The following is an 18,886-nucleotide window of genomic DNA, read 5'->3' on the forward strand; positions in this document are numbered from 1 at the left end:
GAACTCATGTTCGACTCGAACAGATAGCCCATCCCTAGTCATGAAGTATAGAGCGAAATTTGGTAAAGCAGGCTATTGAAATGTAATGTTCTTGTCCTTCCCTTGTGTCTCCTTTTCCTATGATTTACACTGTTACCAAGTTATCCCTTACGTCCACGTCAGGAATCAGCTCCGTGCTGTTTGTAATTAGTAGTTCAAGCAAAGCTATATTGGATAATCGAAATCCCCCATAATAAAATTTTCCTGCCTCACCACCATTTCTAACTGTTAAAAAGAGATTGGTCTCTTCTTCATCCTTCAGGTTAGGGTGCCTGTGGCATGCACCCACTATTCATTTTTTGTTTGTTTTTCTCCTTTAAGCTCCAGCCACAAGGATTCTACCTCCTCCTTTACCCCGGTAGTCATCCCTTGTAGTTATTATAAATCACTCAAACCCCCCCTCTACCTTCCCTGTCCCTCCAATACAGGGAGTACCCTTTGACAGCTGCAAGCCAGTCATGTGAGCTGTCAAACCAGGTTTCTGCTACTCCCACAATGTTGAAATCCTCCTTGTGTATCAGTATTTCAAGTTCTCTCATTGTATTCACTAAACCTCTGGCATTTGTGAAAATGCCATTTGCTTATGCTGGAGTTCAGCTTTAAAGTCATGTACTGTATGCTAAGCCTGTAGTGTTCTACAGCAGTGAACTGGGCTGGATGTTTTTCCAAGACTCTCTTTTACTATATTAGTCATGAGTGGCAGCTTGCAGCTGGCCATGCCTACAAATTGTCACCAGTATCTATTCAATACCTATAACATATAGGTTTATATGCAAATGTTTAAGCACTTTATTCTTGTGTGCATCTGCTATTCAAAAAAAAAGAAGAAAAAGTTTAGCTTTGCTTTATAAGATTTCTTAAGTCTTGCTATACAAATTTTCGCAACTGTTCAAAAATATTATTGGGTATATAATATATCTTTCTCACAAGCAGTCTGCATTCTGACACTGCTGTTAGTCATTTTTATTTACCTAACCATATTGCTTCAAAGAAAAAACATTGCAGTAAAGCTGATCATACAGACAGAAGATCTTATATCTCCTCTGTTAGTTTAGGGAAATGGAGGCAGGGGGTTTCCTGCAAAAAGACCAGTCGCTGGAAAAAAATGATAAAGGGGCAAATCTTTTTTAAATTTCCAAAAAACACTCAATCTTTTGCTCATACTTCTCTTCTGGATCGCAGGAATGCAGTTACTTTTGCACTCCTGTGACCCAAAATCAGCCGATAGCCTGCTGTTGGCTGATATCTCAGAGTCGGTCCAGGATCTGGAAGGATCCCAACTATATTGCCAGGATCTGCCCAGTTGCTCGATTGACAGCTGGCTCTGGCTCTCAGAACATGGCTGAGAGCTAAAGCCAGCTGCTCCCACTCCCTCTCCTGCTTGGCACTCCAATGAGTGTTAGAAGGGCAAAGCAGAGAGCGGTGGCTGACAGTCAAGAGCTGAATGAGAACTGAGTGAACAGAGGCCATTTAATCGCTCAGTTCTAAGGCTTAGAGCTGGCAGAGGACAGCTGCAGCATCAGATCAATGAGGTATGTTTGTTTTTTTTGTTATCTACCCCAAACTTCTCCTTGCATGCTACATATAATGAAATCTAACCTAAGTGGCTGCCCTGCTATTGTTCATCAAAATGTCAAACCCTTTCTCTCTGTATAAAATTTTACATACCAGTAGTAAGACTTTTTGAAAGTACAGGAAGAGGGTCAGATTCCTGCTCTGGCTTGATCAGGATAGAGACAGCAGAGGATGAAGTGATATCTCGAAGGAGATTACTGACACCTTGCGTGGATTCCTTAAGCAAGGAGGTGACATTCTGAGTGGACTCTTTTAGAAGATGAGACACTGTAGGAACTGTCTTTGCTGGTCCATTTAAGTCTGCATTGTCAATGTTGATAGCAAAAAGAATAGAGTTTAAGCCTAGGAAAACAAGTCGAAAAACAACACACAGTAAAAAGTTTTTTTCTGAATGATATGTTTGCTTAAAGCATATGTCAAGGAAAAAAAAAACATTTTGTTTTGTACATTTCTGCAATACATGCACATTTCCCACATTCTATCCTTGAAAGTACAGGGGAAAAAAAGAGGTATTTTGAATTACCTGTAAACTCCATATCTTGAAGTACAGTACAAGGCAGAGGTAACTTATTCACACACCATGGGTTATAGCTTTGTACTTTCAGGTGATTTTACACTGGCAAGCTTCTGAGGACACTCTCTCCCAGGGGCGTCTCCCCTATAACCCTACCCCACTCCATGAGTCCTCAGTTTGATAGCAAGCAATCCAGAGTAACAAACAAAAACAGCAGAAAGGGCACCAGGGGAGTGTGAGTCAAAGACAACAACAATTTATTCCAAATCAAAGGTAGTCAAAAGCGCTGAAAAGATTATGCCAATAGGAGGATGCTCCCGATCTCAACACCGGTCCGACAGACGTCCAATCATCAGTGGAGAAATGAAAGGAAGAAGAGGACTCCCATAGTGAAGTATATCACGATTTATTTCAAAAATGTAAAAGTAAAAACAAGTGTCCATCACAGTCAAACGTCATGGATGTTTACACACACAGATCCATGTCCCAGCTTTGTTACTGGCAATCGCGGGTGCCCGACGGACATCGCGCGAGTGGCGCGGCGGCACGTGTGTGCCCCCTAGATGCCCGGGAAGCCCAGGGCATCATATGACGCCCACCCAGGATGGGAGATCCCTCCTGCGGACGTCATTTGACTATGGGCGGGGTAGGAAGTGGTTAATAAAGGAATCGTCAAAAACGGTCTTTTGTGGTTTTTACTGTTTGACACTTTTTTTGGGTGAATGGGTAGGGGTACAATGTACTACATACCCAGTCACATAGGGGGGGGATCTGGGGGCCCCCTTGTTAAAGGGGGCTTCCAGATTCTGATAAGCCCCTGCCCGCAGACCCCCACAACCACCAGGCCAGGGTTGTGGGGGATGAGGTCCTTGTCCCCATCAACATAGGGACAAGGTGCTTTGGGGGGCACCCCAAAGCACCGTTCCCATGTTGAGGGCAGGTGACCTGGTATAATTCAGGAGGGGGGGCACTACATTACACCCACAATACATTACAGCTGCGAGCAAGTTTAAATGACATTTTTTCCTTTGGAAATGTCATTTTGCTGCGGCACTGTAAAACACATCACACAGATGTGCCACTTTCCAGGCAGACTAAGGGCACCCCCCTGGCACGATATTTAAAGGAATAGTTAATTTTTATTGTTTCACTTTAAGCATTATTAAAATCACTGCTCCTGAAAAAACGGTAGTTTTTAAAAAAATTTTTGCAGTGATGTATGTCCCCTGGGGCAGTACCCGGGTCCCCATATACTTTTTATGGCAATAACTTGCATATAAGCCTTTAAAATGAGCACTTTTGATTTTTCATATTCGTGTCCCATAGACTTTAATAGGGTTTGCATGTTCGCACAAATTTTTTGCTTGTTCTTGTGCGAACCGAACCGGGGGGTGTTCGGCCCATCACTACTCCAAGATATAGATATTTACAGGTAAGCCTAAATTCCTCTTATCTTAACGTACAGTACAGGACACAGGCAACTTATTCATACACCATGGGACGTCCCAAAGCAATGAAAAAATAAAAACTCCAGTTTCAGAGTGCCACTGTAATAATCTTGCTACCACAAGCTGCATCTGCAGAAGATTGAACATGCACCAATTAAAACTTTGAAAAAGTGTGAACAGAAGACCATGTGGTGGCTTTACTGAGTTCTGCAACAGAGGCTTGATGCCTAAAACTCCAAAATGATCCAACAAATCTGGTGGAGTGTATCCATAACAGCGTAGGAGGAGTTGTTAGTTTTAGAGCATAGGCTCTGACAATCAAGTTCCTTATCCACCAAGCCAGTGGTGTACCTAGACATTCTTTCACCCAGGGCAACAGTAACAGGGGTATCAGTAGAGTTACAGTGGTATCAGTGGATTTACAGGGGTATCAATGGATGTATGAGGGGTATCAGTAGAAGTACAAGATATATAAGTGGATGTACAAAGGAATATCAGAGGATGTAAAACGGGTATCAGTGGATGTCCATAAATGTACAGGTAATATCAGTGGATGTGCATGGGGTAATAGTGAATGTACATCAGGTATCACTGTATCAGTGGTGGTAGCGTGGATAGCAATGAATGTACAGGGGTTTCAGTGCATGTACATGGGGGTAGGGTCAACCAATTATTTCAGTATTCATATTAGTGGTATCAGTAAATAAAAAGGAGTATGAATGTCTGACGGAGCTCAGGGGTCAGGAGTAAGAGAGGCAGAGTTTAAGAGTCAGTAGTAAGTGGTGCAGAATTTAAGGGTCAGGAGTAAGTGGTGCAGAGTTCAGGGTGTTTAGGAGTAAGTGAGGCAGAAATCAAGGGGTCAGGAGTAAGTGGTGCAGCGTTGAGGGGGTCAGGAGTAGGTGGTGCAGAGTTTAGGGGATCAGGAGTAAGTGGTGCAGAGTTCAGGGGGTTGGGAGTAAGTGAGGCAGAGTTTAGGGGGTCAGTAGTAAGTGAGGCAGAGTTCAGGGGATCGGGAGTAAGTGAGGCAGAGATCAGGGAGTAAGGAGTAAGTGGTGCAGAGTTCAGGGGGTCGGGAGTAAGTGCTGCAGAGTTCAGGGGTCAGAAGTAAGTGGTGTAGAGTTCAGGGGGTTAGGAGTACGAGAGGCAGAATTCAGGGTTCAGGAGTAAGTGAGGAGTTCAGGGGTGAGTAGTGACGTAGAGTTCAGGGGTCAGTTGTAAATGAGTTAAGGGGCAGGTGAAGGGCTTCTGGCATAAATTCTTCTACCCCCAACCACTCTTTCTAGCACTCCCCTTCAGGAGACTTCAGGGACCTTGTTTTTTTATCAGAATAGCCAAGGAAGAGCCTCAAAGAAGCTTCCCTGGAGAGACAGTCCGGAAGAGATCGTGCAGGTGTCGCAGGGCAGTACTTGGATTCCAATACTAGCAAATGCTACTGGTGCCCCTCCCCCCTCACATTACTCCAACTGTGTCCCGTCCCGACTCTAAAAAGAGGAGTTCAGCAGGCCGGGTGGGAATGGAGGCAGGAGAAGGGGTGGTTTGCTTTTACGGAAGGCGCAACTGAAATCTAGGTCCGGCCATGATCCCAGCTCCCCTGCGATGGTACAGCAGTGCGGGCTCACACCGAGAAGCCAGTGGTGTGTATGTTCAGACGGCTCCCTGTGAATGCAGCTCAGGTCAGTGTGTGTGGATACAGTCTTCTGGCTCTCTCAATTTGGCTCTGGCGCCCCTCTGCAGTTGGCCCCCTGTGGAACATGCCCCCCTAGTTCCAGCCCTGCACCAAGCAATGGTGGACATTGAAGTGGGGTATCCCTTGCAGGGACCAAAGGAGAGGACAAACAAAAAACCTGTTTGTCTAATGGAAGCAGTAGCTTTTGGGTACACTCTAATGGCTCTGACAACATCCAGGCAATGCAGAGAGACTTCATTTGGATGCTTAGGAGCAGGGCACAAGGATTGTAGAACAATGTTCTCATTGATTTGTCAAATAGTGAAAGTGAAATAATGGACTTTCCAGGCACCAATCATAAGAAATAAACAATGGATTTTTATTAACAATTAATACAAAAAGATTAAAAAATATTAAAATACTGCAGTGTTACTACAGTGAATGCTAGACCTCTCCAATAATGGTCAGAAGTGTCAGAAACATGTCATGATGAACATGTATGATTCAAAATGTTACTCAATGTCCTCATTGAGATAGAAAGAAGAAACCACTTTGGAAAGAAAAGTGTCTAGTGCATAATAAGAAGACCTTGTTGTTGTGAAGTATAAGGAAGGGCTCTTTGCAGGAATGAGCTGCTGGTTCTGATTGTCCAACAGCCATAATGGCCACCAGAAAGGCTACTTTGGTGGTAAGAGGTAGGGAATAACCCTGATGGGGTCAAATGGTGATTTTTGCAAGGCAAAAACAGCCAAGTTAAGGTCACAGAGGAGCACAAGGTGCAACCTAGCTTCCCCTCTAGGCTACGTCTTAGGAGATTCCCCCTTTAGACTAGCTTAGTCTCCTAAGACAAAATGCGTAAAGCAGAATTTCAGCAATTTCATCACACTAGACGGAGGGGGAGCCAGTCCTGGATACAGTAGACACATGTCAGCTGAGAATTCTCCTGTCCACAGTTTATTTGCATAAGCATTGGATGTGGAGGAAAATGTTACGACAAGCTGGATGTTATTTGATACATGTTATATGTGTGTAAATCTACACTGAGCAAAATCATGACCAAAATTTACCTCATGCAGTGCAGCACATCTCCTTCGCATAGACTTGATCAGGTTGTTGATTGTGGCCTGTGGAATGTTGGTCCATTCCTCTTCAATGGCTGTGCGAAGTTGCTGGATATTGGCAGGAACTGAAACACGCTGCTGAATATGCCAATCCAGACGGGGCTGGACTGGCCTACCGGGAAATTTCCCAGCATAAACTTTTTTTCTTTATTGTATTTCTACACTACTATAGCTGTGCATATTTTTTCCTGTTTAGATGTTCTTGATAAACAGTTTCTCTGTGTTTCTTCTTAAAAAGGTTTCTTTGGTGTTTCAATGGGTGACATGTTCGGTGAGTATGCTGGCCATGCAATAACTGGGATGTTTTTAGCTTCCAGGAATTGTGTACAGATCCTTGCAACATGAGATGATGGTCGTGGATTAATGGCACAACAATGGGCCTCAGGATCTCGTCATGGTATCTCTGTGCATTTAAAATGTCATCAATAAAATGCACCTGTGTTCGTTGTCCATAGCATACGTCTGCCCATACCATAACCCCACCGACACCATGGGCCACTCGACCCACAGGACACGTGACATCAGCAAACCGCTCACCCACACAGCACCATACACGCTGTCTGCCATCTGCCCCGTACAGTGAAAACCGTGATTCATCCATGAAGAGAACACCTCTCCAAAGTGCCAGACTCCATCAAATGTGAGCATTTGCCCACTCAAGTTGTTACGATGATAAACTGCAGTCAAGTCGAGACCCTATTGAGGACTTCGAGCATGTAGATGAACCTCCCTGAGACAGTGTCTGACAGTTTGAGCAGAAATTCTTTGGTTATGCAAACCGATTGTTGCAGCAGCTGTCCGGGTGGCTGGTCTCAGACAACCTTGGAGGCGAATATGTTGGATGTGGAGGTCCTGGGCTGGTGTGGTTACACGTGGTCTGTGGGTTGTGAGGCCGGTTGGATGTGCGGCAAAATTCTCTGAAACATCTTTGGAGATGGCTTCAAGGGCAACAGCTCTAGTGGACATTCCTGCAGTCAGCATGCCAATTGCAGGCTTCCTCAAAACTTGCGACATCTGTCGCATTGTGCTGTGTGATAAAACTGCACATTTTAGAGTGGCTTTTCATTGTGGCCAGCCTAAGACACATCTGAGCAATAGTCATGCTGTCTAATCAGCATCTTGATATGCCACACCTGTGAGGTGGATGGATTATCTCGGCAAAGGAGAAGTGCTCACTAACACAGATTTAGACAGATTTGTGAACAATATTTGAGAGAAATAGGCCTTTTGTGTACATAGAAAAAGTTGTAGTTCAGCTCATGATAAATAGGGGCAAACACAGAAGTTTTGCATTTATAAATTTTGCTCAGTGTATGTAGCGTTTTTATAGAAAAATGCTTCAGAGAGCACTATGAGTCTGTCTTTGTTTCTGTGTTCCAAATTGCTATGAGAGGGACTAAGAAAACTAAGAAATGTTAACCCCTAAGGGAACAGAGGTGCTATAAAACCTCCAATTATTATTAGTATTATTATTATTCAGGATTTATATAGTGCCAATAGTTTGCACAGTGCTTTACAGGGGAGACAGTACAGCTACAATACAATAAAATACAAGAGTTTTAAGAGAGCCCTGCTCAGAAGAGCTTACAATCTAATAGGGTGAGGCAGATGGTACAATAATAATAATAATAACTGAGGGATGAACTGATGAAAAAATTAGAAGTTCAGTTGTCAAGTGGAGGTGGGATAGGCTTCCCTGAAGAGATGTTTTTTCAGCAATCGCCTAAAGGTGGCTAGAGTAGGAGATAGCTGGACAGATTGACCTAAAGAGTTACAGAGGATGGGAGAAGCTCTGGAGAAGTTCTGGAGTTGAGCATGGGAGGAGGAAACAAGAGGGCTAGAGAGTAGGAGGTTTTGGGAGGAGCAGAGAGGATGATATTTGGAGACACGGTTGGTGATGTAGCTCGAGGCAAAGTTGTGAATGACTTTGTATGTTGTTGTTAGTATATTGAATTTAATTTGCTGGGCGATCAGAAGCAAGTTGATGGAGAGGGGTTGCAAACACTGACCAGTTGGTAAGGTAGATGAGTCTGGCAGCAGCATTCATGATAGACTAAAGGAGGGACAGCCTGCATAGAGGTAGGGTTAAGAGAAAGGAGTTGCAATAGTTAAGGCAAGAGATAAATGTCACGGTTCTGTTTACACTGATCCAGCGCTGGGTTTTATCTCCTGTCTGAGCTGCTTGGGTTCTTGCCAATCCGCCTTGAACCTAGGTATTATTAAGCGTTTGCACCTGTGGGTTAGTGTTCAAGCAACGTGTCTCCATGCTGAAGCTGGACCTCCCTGTTCCTCTAGCGCAGGGATATGCAATTAGCGAATCTCCAGCTGTTGCAGAACTACAAGTATCACGAGGCATAACAAGACTCTGACAGCCACAAGGATGACACCCAGAGGCAGAGGCATGACGGGACTTATAGTTTTGCAACAGCTGGAGGTCCGCTAATTGCATATCCCTCTATGCCCTGTTCCAAATTATTATGCCAATGATATTTTTCTCATTTACCTAAATAATTGATGTAAACAACAGTCAGCATAATTCTCAAGTTATCAACTATTAACCACTTGACAACTGGGCACTTAAACCCCCCTTCTGACAAGACCAATTTTCAGCTTTTAGTGCGCTCACACTTTGAATGACAATTACTCAGTCATGTAATACTGTACCCAAGTTAATTTTTTGTCCTTTTTTTTCATACAAATAGAGCTTTCTTTGGTGGTATTTGATCACCTCTGGGTTTTTTTATTTTTTGAGCTATAAATGAAAAAAGACAGAACATTTTAAAAAAAATGCATTTTTCTTAGTTTCTGTGATAACATTTTGCAAGTTATTAAAGAGGAGTTCCACCCGAGGTCCAGTCAAAAAAAAAAAGAAAATTAAAAGTCAGCAGCTACAAATACTGCAGCTGCTGACTTTTAACCACTTAACAACCGGCCCATAGTCAAATGACGGCCGCAGGGCAGTTGCTTAACTCTGGGAGGACGTCATAAGACGTCCTCCCGGAATTCCTCTCTCGCGCGCCCCCTGGGGCGCGCACCCGAGCACATCCATGACCGCCGGGTCCTAATCTGCAATGCCTGCACTACTCTGCAATGCTGTGCAATACTCTGCAAAGCCCCACATTACCCTGGAATACCCTCACAATACTCTGCAAAGCCTCGCAGTACCCTGGAATACCCCCACAATACTCTGCAAAGCCTCGCATTACCCTGCCATACCCTGCATTACCCCGCCATACTCCGCATTACCCCGCCATACTCCGCATTACCCCACATTACCCTGCCATACCCTGCATTACCCCGCCATACCCCGCCATACTCTGCCATACCCCGCAATACCCCGCCATACTCCGCAATACCCCGCAATACCCCACCATACCCAGCCATACCCGGCTGTACTCGGCCTCTGTATGTGGCCAGGCTGTGGAAGTCTCACACATGTGGTATCGCCGTACTCAGGAGTAGGAGAATCTATTTCGGGGTGTCATTTTTGGTATGTACATGTTATGTGGTAGAAATATTGTATAAATGGACAACTTTGTGTTAAAAAAAAAAAATGCGTATTAACCACTTCCCGCCCGCCGGCCGTCATACAACATCCTTGACTTTGTGCGGGGATATCTGAATGATGCCTGCAGCTACAGGCATCATTCAGATATCAGCTTTTTCAGCCGGCGATTCCCTATACCATAAGAATGATCATAGAGGCTGTTCCACTGCTTGATCGTTCTTACGGGAGGCGAGAGGGGATGTCCCCCCCTCCCGCGCTTCTACCGACTCACCGCTACGATCAAGGCCAGGATCGTTTTTTTTTTTTCTTTATTTCAGGCTTCCCAGCCTAGAGGTGAGATGTGGGGTCTTATTGACCCTATATCTCACTGTAAAGAGGACCTGTCATGCCATATTCCTATTACAAGGGATGTTTAGATTTCTTTTTGAAAGGTGACATGTTGGGTATCTATTTACTCGGCGTAACTTCATCTTTCACATTATGCAAAAACATTGGGCTAACTTTACTGTTTTGGTTTTTGTAAAGCACAAAACTGTTTTTTTTCCCAAAAAAACGCGTTAAAAAAATTGCTGCGCAAATACCGTGCGAGATAAAAAGTTGCAACGACCGCCATTGTATTCTCTAGGGTCTTTGCTAAAAAAACATATATAATGTTTTGGGGTTCTATGTAATTTTCTAGCTAATAAATGATGATTTTTACATGTAGGAGAGAAATGTCAGAATTGAGTTGGGTGCTCCAGAACGCCTGAAGGTGCTCCCCTGCATGTTGGGCCTCTGTATGTGGCCACACTGTGTAAAAGTCTCACACATGTGGTATCGCCATACTCGGGAGTAATAGCAGAATGTGTTTTGGGGTGTAATTTGTGGTATGCACATGCGGTGTGTGAGAAATACCCTGCTAATATGACAATTTTGTGGAAAAAAAAAAAAGTAAAAAAAAAACCTTGATTTTGCAAAGAATTGTGGGAAAAAATGACAACTTCAAAAAACTCACCATGCATCTTTCTAAATACCTTGGAATGTCTTATTTCCAAAAAGGGGTCATTTGGGGGGGTATTTGTACTTTTCTGGCATGTTAGGGTCTCAAGAAATTAGATAGGCCGTCAGTACTTCAGGTGTGATCAATTTTCAGATATTCGCACCATAGCTTTTGGACTCTATAACTTTCAAAAAGACAAAATAATATCCACCGATTTGGGTTATTTTTACCAAAGATATGTAGCGGTATAAATTTTGGCCAAAATATATGAAGAAAAATTACTAATTTGCAAAATATTATAACAGAAATGAAGAAAAATGTATTTTTTTACAGATTTTTCGGTCTTTTTTCTTTTACGGCGCAAAAAATAAAGAACCCAGCGGTGATTAAATACCACCAAAAGAAAGCTCTATTTGTGTGAAAAAAAGGACAAAAATTTCATATAGATACAGTGTTGCATGACTGAGTAATTGTCATTCAAAATGTGAGAGCACCAAAAGCTGAAAATTGGTCTGGTTAGGAAGGGGGTTTAAGTGCCCAGTGGTCAAGTGGTTAATTGGACACTTACCTGTCCCAGGGTCCAGCGATGCGGGGGATCTAAGCCCCACTCGTCTCCCCCTCCATTCAGCGGCGCCGGCATTGCAACTGTGGGCGCTGGGCTGTGGCTTCACAGCCTGGCACCCACTGCGCACGCGCAAGCGGCGCCGCGCGCCGTGATTGGCCGCTCAGTCACCTGGGACCTGTAATAGGTCCCAGATCATTGACAGGAGGGAGCAGAGCTGAGCCCTTCCTGTGCCAAGGGGGAAGTGATGTCATCAGCCCAGGCACTGGAAGAGGCAGACTACGAGGGACCACCTAGCAACAGGCATTTAGAGGTAAGTAAAAAACAAAAAAAAATCCAAATTTTTTTTGTATTTTTTTTTTAGGATTTTTCATGTAGTTTTTTTTTGGGTGGAACCCCACTTTAAGTTATTAATTTTTCTTCATAAATGTTGGCCACAATTTATACTGCCATATATCGTTGGTAAAAATAACCCAAATTACTGGATATTATTTGGTCTGTGTGAAAGTTAGAGTCTCTACAAGCTATGGTGCAAATCATAAAAAATTGATCACACCTGATGTACTGTGTCATTTCTTGCAACCCGAACAAGTCAGGAAAGTACAAATACCCCCCAAATGACTCCTTTTTTGAAAGTAGACATTACAAGGTATTTACTAAGATGCATGGTGAGGTTTTTGATGTTGCCATTTTTTCCCACAATTCTTTGCAAAATTAAGATTTTTTTTTCCCACAAAATTGTCATTGTAATAGGTTATTTCTTTTCACATGGCATGTGTATACCACAAATGACACCCCAAAATACATTCTGCTACTCCTCCTGAGTATTATGATACCACGTGTGTGGGACTTTTTCACAGCCTAGCCACACAGAGAGGCCCAACATGCAGGGAGCACCATCAGGTGTTCAAGGAGCATAAATTACACATTTAACTTGTTGACTACCTATTACACTTTTGAAGGCCCTGGAGCACCAGGACAATGACATGTGACACTGATGTGGCACTGATGACAGACGGCACTGATATGTGGCACTGATGACACGTGACACTGATGATAGATGGCACTAATATGTGGCACTGATGACACGTGACACCGATGACAGATGGCACTAATATGTGGCACTGATGACAGATGTCACTGATGCCAGATGGCTCTAATACGTGGCACTGATGACACTTGGCACTGATGACAGATGGCACTGATGACAGATGGCACTAATACGTTGCACTGATGACACGTGACACTGATGACAGATGGCACTAATGACACGTGGCACTTATGACAGATAGCACTGATGACAGATGGCACTAATACGTGGCACTGATGACAGGTGGCACTAATACGTGGCACTGACAGGTGGCACTAATACGTGGCACTGATGACACGTGACACTGATACGTGGCACTGATGACACGTGACACTGATAACAGATGGCACGTGACACTGACAGGTGGCACTGATGACAGATGGCACTAATATGTGGCACTGATGACAGATGGCACTTATACGTGGCACTGGGGACAGATGGCACTGACAGATGGCACTAATACATGGCACTAATACGTGGCACTGACAGGTGGCACTAATACGTGGCACTGATGACACGTGACACTGATACGTGGCACTGATGACACGTGACACTGATAACAGATGGCACGTGACACTGACAGGTGGCACTGATGACAGATGGCACTAATATGTGGCACTGATGACAGATGGCACTTATACGTGGCACTGGGGACAGATGGCACTGACAGGTGGCACTGGGGACAGATGGCACTGACAGGTGGCAGTGGGAATAGATGACACTGACAGATAGCAGTGGGGACATATGGCACTGACAGATGGCAGTGGGGACAGATGGCACTGGTGACAGATGGCACTGACAGGTACTTTATTTTCCTTTTTTTTTCTGACATTCACCGCTGCAGCCGTCAGCTCTCCCTCCTCACACGCTGCCTCTGGGAGAGTCGGCAATGGGAGATGATCTCATATGTTTACATATGAGATCATCTCCCATTGGAAGCTCTGATTGCGCTGTAAACGGCCGCTGTGATTGGCCATTTACAGCAATCTGTGACTGACACGGCCAGCACAAAATTTCACCGATGCGTGCCCGCGGGAGCGCGCATCGGGGAAGTAAAAAGGAGGACGTCCAGGGATCCCCTCCCGGCAATTGGCGTCCACGCTGTAGCCGTCTTTCGGCTATAGCGCGGGCGCGAAGTGGTTAAGAGTACAATTCAAATTTTATTGAACAAACCTTCCAATAACATAGGTCCCATAATTTGATAGCAGCTTCACAAGTCTTGCATCCATTGAACTTGTGAGTTTTTGGACAGTTTCTGCTTGAATTTGTTTGCAAGATGTCAGAATAGCCTCCCAGAGCTGCTATTTGGATGTAAACTGCCTCCCACCCTCATAGATCTTTTGCTTGAGGATGCCCCAAAGGTTCTCAATAGGATTGAGGTCAGGGGAGGATGGAGGCCACACCACGACTTTCTCTCCTTTTATCCCCATAGCAGCCATTGATGCATGAAGATGATTTTATTACGGAAAGCATAGTTCTTCCTTCTGTACCAGGGAAGGAAGTGGTCAGTCAGGAACTCCACATACTTTGCAGAGGTCATCTTTATGTAATGGTGTTTTAGCAGCTGCTCTCTTGATCCGATGCATGGATCTGAATCAGCCACAAATCTCTTAATAGTGCGATGATCATGCTTAAGTTTTTGTGAAATATCTAATGTTTTCATACCTCATCCAAGGCATTGAACTATTTCACTCTTTTCAGCAGTAGAGAGATCCTTTTTCTTCCCCATATTGCTTGAAAATGGTGCTCTGCTTAATAATGTGGAACACCTGGCTTTGACCCTCATTTCCGCATACTGTGTGCATCTCGCTCTGCGCTATTGCCCAGCTTCCCCCACTCTCCTGTGCTTCACATTTGTTCCCTGTGTCCTTCCCCTAATGTCTCTTCTTGCTAGCTGCCGTAGTCTTTCCTTTTGTCCTTGTATCCTGTGTGTAACCCGAGTCCATCCTGTGTGCTATTTGCTGGCACTGTGCATGCACGGATGTGTTAGAAAGTCGCAACCTGGGGGCTGCCTTGCAGCACGACATCCACACCTCTAGTGGCTCTGGTGAAGACCAGGCAGCTCCTTAAATTCTGTGAATCTGACATACCACCGTTTGCATATGCTGCTACACTGCTCCTTCCAGAATACATACCCTTGCACACCCCTTTAGTCGTCCTTACTGCTCCGCTAGACCCAGAGTTTTAGGCTCCATTCACACTTGGACATCAAAATCGCATGACAAGTAATCCCCCGTGTCTTCCAGTGACAACCATTCATATACAGTATGTGCAACTTAAAGTTAAAACAGCTTTTAAGTAGTTCATGCACTACTTTTGGTCTGACTTTAATGCAACTTGAGGGCCATAGACTTCAATGTTAACCCTCAAAAGTTGCATGAAAGTCACACCTGAACGTTATACAATACAACAGTTGTCCATTATCACTGGTCAAAGCCAAAGTCGTATCTAAGTTTCACACATCCAAAGTTGTGTCAAAGTTACACCAAAGTTGAACTCCAAAGTTGGCACAACTTGAGTCATACAAGTGTGAATGGAGCCTTGAAGCCCCAAGTGTTTCAGTCCTCAGATCATGACAGTTTGCTCGAACCATGACAGATGAAGCCCCATCACCTGCGGACTTCAACAAGTGACTTTTCCAAAGACTAATTTGCTCAGGAATCAAGCCAAGTTCAAGTTATTTGTCATCTCCAGACCCTATCCACTCATCTGGATCAACTTATTTATGTATTTTTTTATTTCAGGTACTTATCTAGCGCCGTCAATTTACGCAGCGATTTACATATACATTGTACATTCACATCAGTCCCTACCCTCAAGGAGCTTACAACCTAAGGTCCCTAACACACATTCATACATATACTAAGTATAAAAAATAAAAGAAATATCTGCACTAAAATAAACCACAACAACATACAGCAGCTATGCACTATAACCCAGATAGTAGGCAGAAAAGCAGTAAAAAAGTGCAGCGCTATTGATTAAAGTATTAATTATTACAAGTGAAATATTAAAGTGCAATAATACAAATAATGTCCATGACAGTGAATCATATAGATCAATACCAACAATTAATTTAAAACTTCAGTATATCAATAATACACAAAATATCCATAAGATGATATAATAAGAAGGTGACTGAAGTTCATGAAAAATCCTGGTGCACTGTGAGGTTAATCATTCATGAATAGTGAAATAAGACAACTTGACCATGTAAGACCTCCACAGATAGACAGGAGGCTTACCAGAAAGCCAGTGACCACCCTTATTCAGGGGGGTCATACAAGGCTTGTTGGATCTATGATCCGTTGGAGCCGTGACTAAAGCCTGGAATGATAATCCAATATGCTGAGCCTTCACCTCCGGGTGATGTACACAAGCACCGGGCGATAGTCCACTGCAATCCATGGTCAAAAGTGCAAGTGAAAATAAAAAAAACAAAAGAAAAAACTCCAATAGTGCAATAATGCTACAAAGGGTGCTTTATTGGAGGGGATGACCCACAAACGGGTCACTCGAGCGGTCAAATAAAAATTGGAATTCCAGACAAAATAAAATCACATCAGTGTGTGATAGCGATCGCATTTCGCGCATGACGAATGACGAATCACATATGACAAAACGATCGTTTCGTCATACGTGACGTCAATAGGGGTACGCCCACACGCCTGCGCCAACGTTCTAAATAGTCCTAGACAGGACAAAGAAACACTGCCATTGGTTTAAATATGATGACCTGAAGGTGCTGACTAAATGTATTTAATAAAGAAGCCAGAGCACAACACCTAGTTAGCTAGATGGAAATATTCCTTAGCCAATGAGAGCGCACACTAATGAAAGTATAACACACTCATGTTAATATTTAAAAATGTCACCATCTTGTGGCCAAAAAAATATATGGCGTCTTTAATATTTGTTTAAAAAGGGGAATAAAGAAAAGGGGAATTTGGAACTACATGCTTTTGTATACTGCCAACATAAATAATAAGGGAAACATATAATGATATATATATATATATATATATATATATATATATATATATATATATATATATATATATATATAGTAATCATCACTAATATAGAAAACATGTTAACCCCATAATCCCGAGTTAAAAATGGTGGGTAGAAACAATATATTAACCCATCCCCGGTACAACACAATATATAATCAATAGAATCAAATTAAAAATAAAATAAAAATTAAGAAATTAAAAATTATATATGCAATGAAAAAGATGTGAAAAATATATGATAAATATCCCAGCTTAAATTCAATGGGGGGACATCAACTGTTATTGATAAAACAGTTGATGTCCCACTCTACATTAAGGCCCCCAGGAATATGTGACCCCAATTTAAATATCCAGTTGGTTTCAGTTCTAGAGATATTACGCCTACCATTGCTGCCGTGCTAGTGGGGTACATATTTTTCAATAGCCACAAAAGTAGTACCTTTAGGATCACAATTGTGTTTCAAAGCATAATGCTTTGAAACATTATACTTGTCAAAGCCCCTACGAATGTTCGCTATATGTTCCCCTAATCTAACATGCAACATGCAAATAATAATTTTCTTAATTAATTGTTAGTATTGATTTATATGATTCACTGTCATGGACATTATTTGCACTATTTCACTTGTATCAATTAATACTTTAATCAATAGCGCTGTACTTTTTTGTTATATATATACATATACTAAGGCCAATTTATACAGGATCTGATTAACCTACCAGCACGTCTTTAGAATGTTTAAAGTCAACTTCAAGCTTTACTTCCAGCGTCTGCAGATTGACCTCAGCCTGCCCCTGTGCCGCAACCTGCTCCGGCCGCCGTGTCTACAATAGCTTTCCGGCTCTGCCACAATTCTCTGGAGATCCTAAGACCTGTCATGGGTTTGGTAACCACTTTGAGTTACAGCTGCAAAATTTTCCGTCTGATTGGGCCAAAGTCGCATATGTGATTTCCATTCTTTCTGGAGAGGCTTTGGCATGGGCCTCACCACTGTGGGAAAAGGTTGATCCAGTAACCAATGATATCACAGCATTCCTCGCACTCTTTAAGATCATTTTATTTTTATTTTATTTTTTTAAAGTTTAAAATATGTATTTTTAATTTTTTTAAACATGACAGTAATAGTTGTACAAAACAGTGCAGGTTTTTTGTCATGTATCCAAAAGGTTCCAGTACACATACAGGCAGATACAATGAAAAAGGCATATGAACAACTTCATAACATGGGAGAACTAGTGGAAATCTCAAGAGAGAAGGTCCAGACTGTCAGGGAACCCTAATTCAGGCCGGTGACTCAAGGGTTATCCATTTCAGCTGATTGGGCCCAATTCATGTCACACTGCATCAGAATATCTGTAATGCCCCGTACACACGTTCGGATTTTCTGACGGAAAATTTTCAATGAGAGACTTTTGTCGGAAATTCCGACTGTGTGTAGGCTCCATCGGACATTTTCCATCGGAATTTCCGTCGCACAAAATTTGAGATCTGGTTCTCAAATTTTTCGACAAAATCTGTTCACATAAATTCTGATCGTGTGTACACAATTCCGACGCACAAAGTGCCACGCATGCTCAGAATAAATTACGAGACGAAAACACTCGGTCTGGTAAAACTACCGTTCATAATGGAGATAGCACATTCGTCACGCTACAATTTTTAAAATAGTTTTATGCAGCGCATTCTCTTCTTCTGTATAATGCTAGAATAATGAAGTTGTTTTGCTGCTAATATTCACACAGAGTTCTGACAAACTGATTTCTTTATTATTTCTCGTGATCTCATGAATAATATTAATTTTGTTTTTCGTCAGCTCTCCATAATAATGTTTATTTTTTTGTTTTGTTTTTTTATCAAGATCTGCATTTTTTATTTTTTTTTTAGTGCTCTCCATAATATTATTTCTCGTTTTGTGTGTCAAGTTACCAAAACACCATTATTATCTTGTATTTTTTAACCTCAAGGAGATTGGTTGGTGTTGGTGTTCCTTGTTAATTTGACCTTGTATTTTTGAAATGTACCTGCCTACTCACAAACTGTCCTTTTTGAAGTAGAACGCATAGCCAAGTATTTCTGAAAAAGAAATAACCATTTATTCTGGGGCATAACAAAATTAAGAGGAAGGCAACGCTGGAGAAACTGGTGAAATGCGAAGCCTTTGCAAGACACAACACAAGACAAACCCTAATGTCAGGCGAAACTCTCCTAATCTTGACCCAATATAGGCCTCAATCTATAAGCAGTATAGGTCACTGATGCACCACGTTAAAATTGTACCTTCGTTATAACGATCGTCGCTTCCGTTACTCTGTCCTCCGCTCACAGATCATACGTACGATGCACGCGTGTTCCGCTTTATATACACTG

At 42.7% G+C, this 18,886-nt stretch overlaps 1 protein-coding gene across 3 annotated transcripts in view; it reads right to left on the bottom strand.

Moving 5' to 3' along the window:
* The window catches only part of SNX29 (sorting nexin 29), a 2,112,233-nt gene that overhangs the window by 1,653,514 nt on the left and 439,833 nt on the right, over positions 1-18,886 (bottom strand). For 2 of the 3 annotated variants that reach the window (XM_073591167.1, XM_073591166.1), the window contains exon 7: positions 1,708-1,956. The exons of the other annotated variant lie outside the window; for it this stretch is intronic. In XM_073591167.1, the coding sequence (XP_073447268.1) occupies positions 1,708-1,956 (249 nt within the window). The remainder of the gene's footprint in view (positions 1-1,707; positions 1,957-18,886) is intronic. 3 annotated transcript variants of the gene reach the window in all.

The sequence above is a fragment of the Aquarana catesbeiana genome, linkage group LG06, assembly GCF_042186555.1.
Source record: "Aquarana catesbeiana isolate 2022-GZ linkage group LG06, ASM4218655v1, whole genome shotgun sequence".
Lineage (NCBI taxonomy): Eukaryota > Metazoa > Chordata > Amphibia > Anura > Ranidae > Aquarana > Aquarana catesbeiana.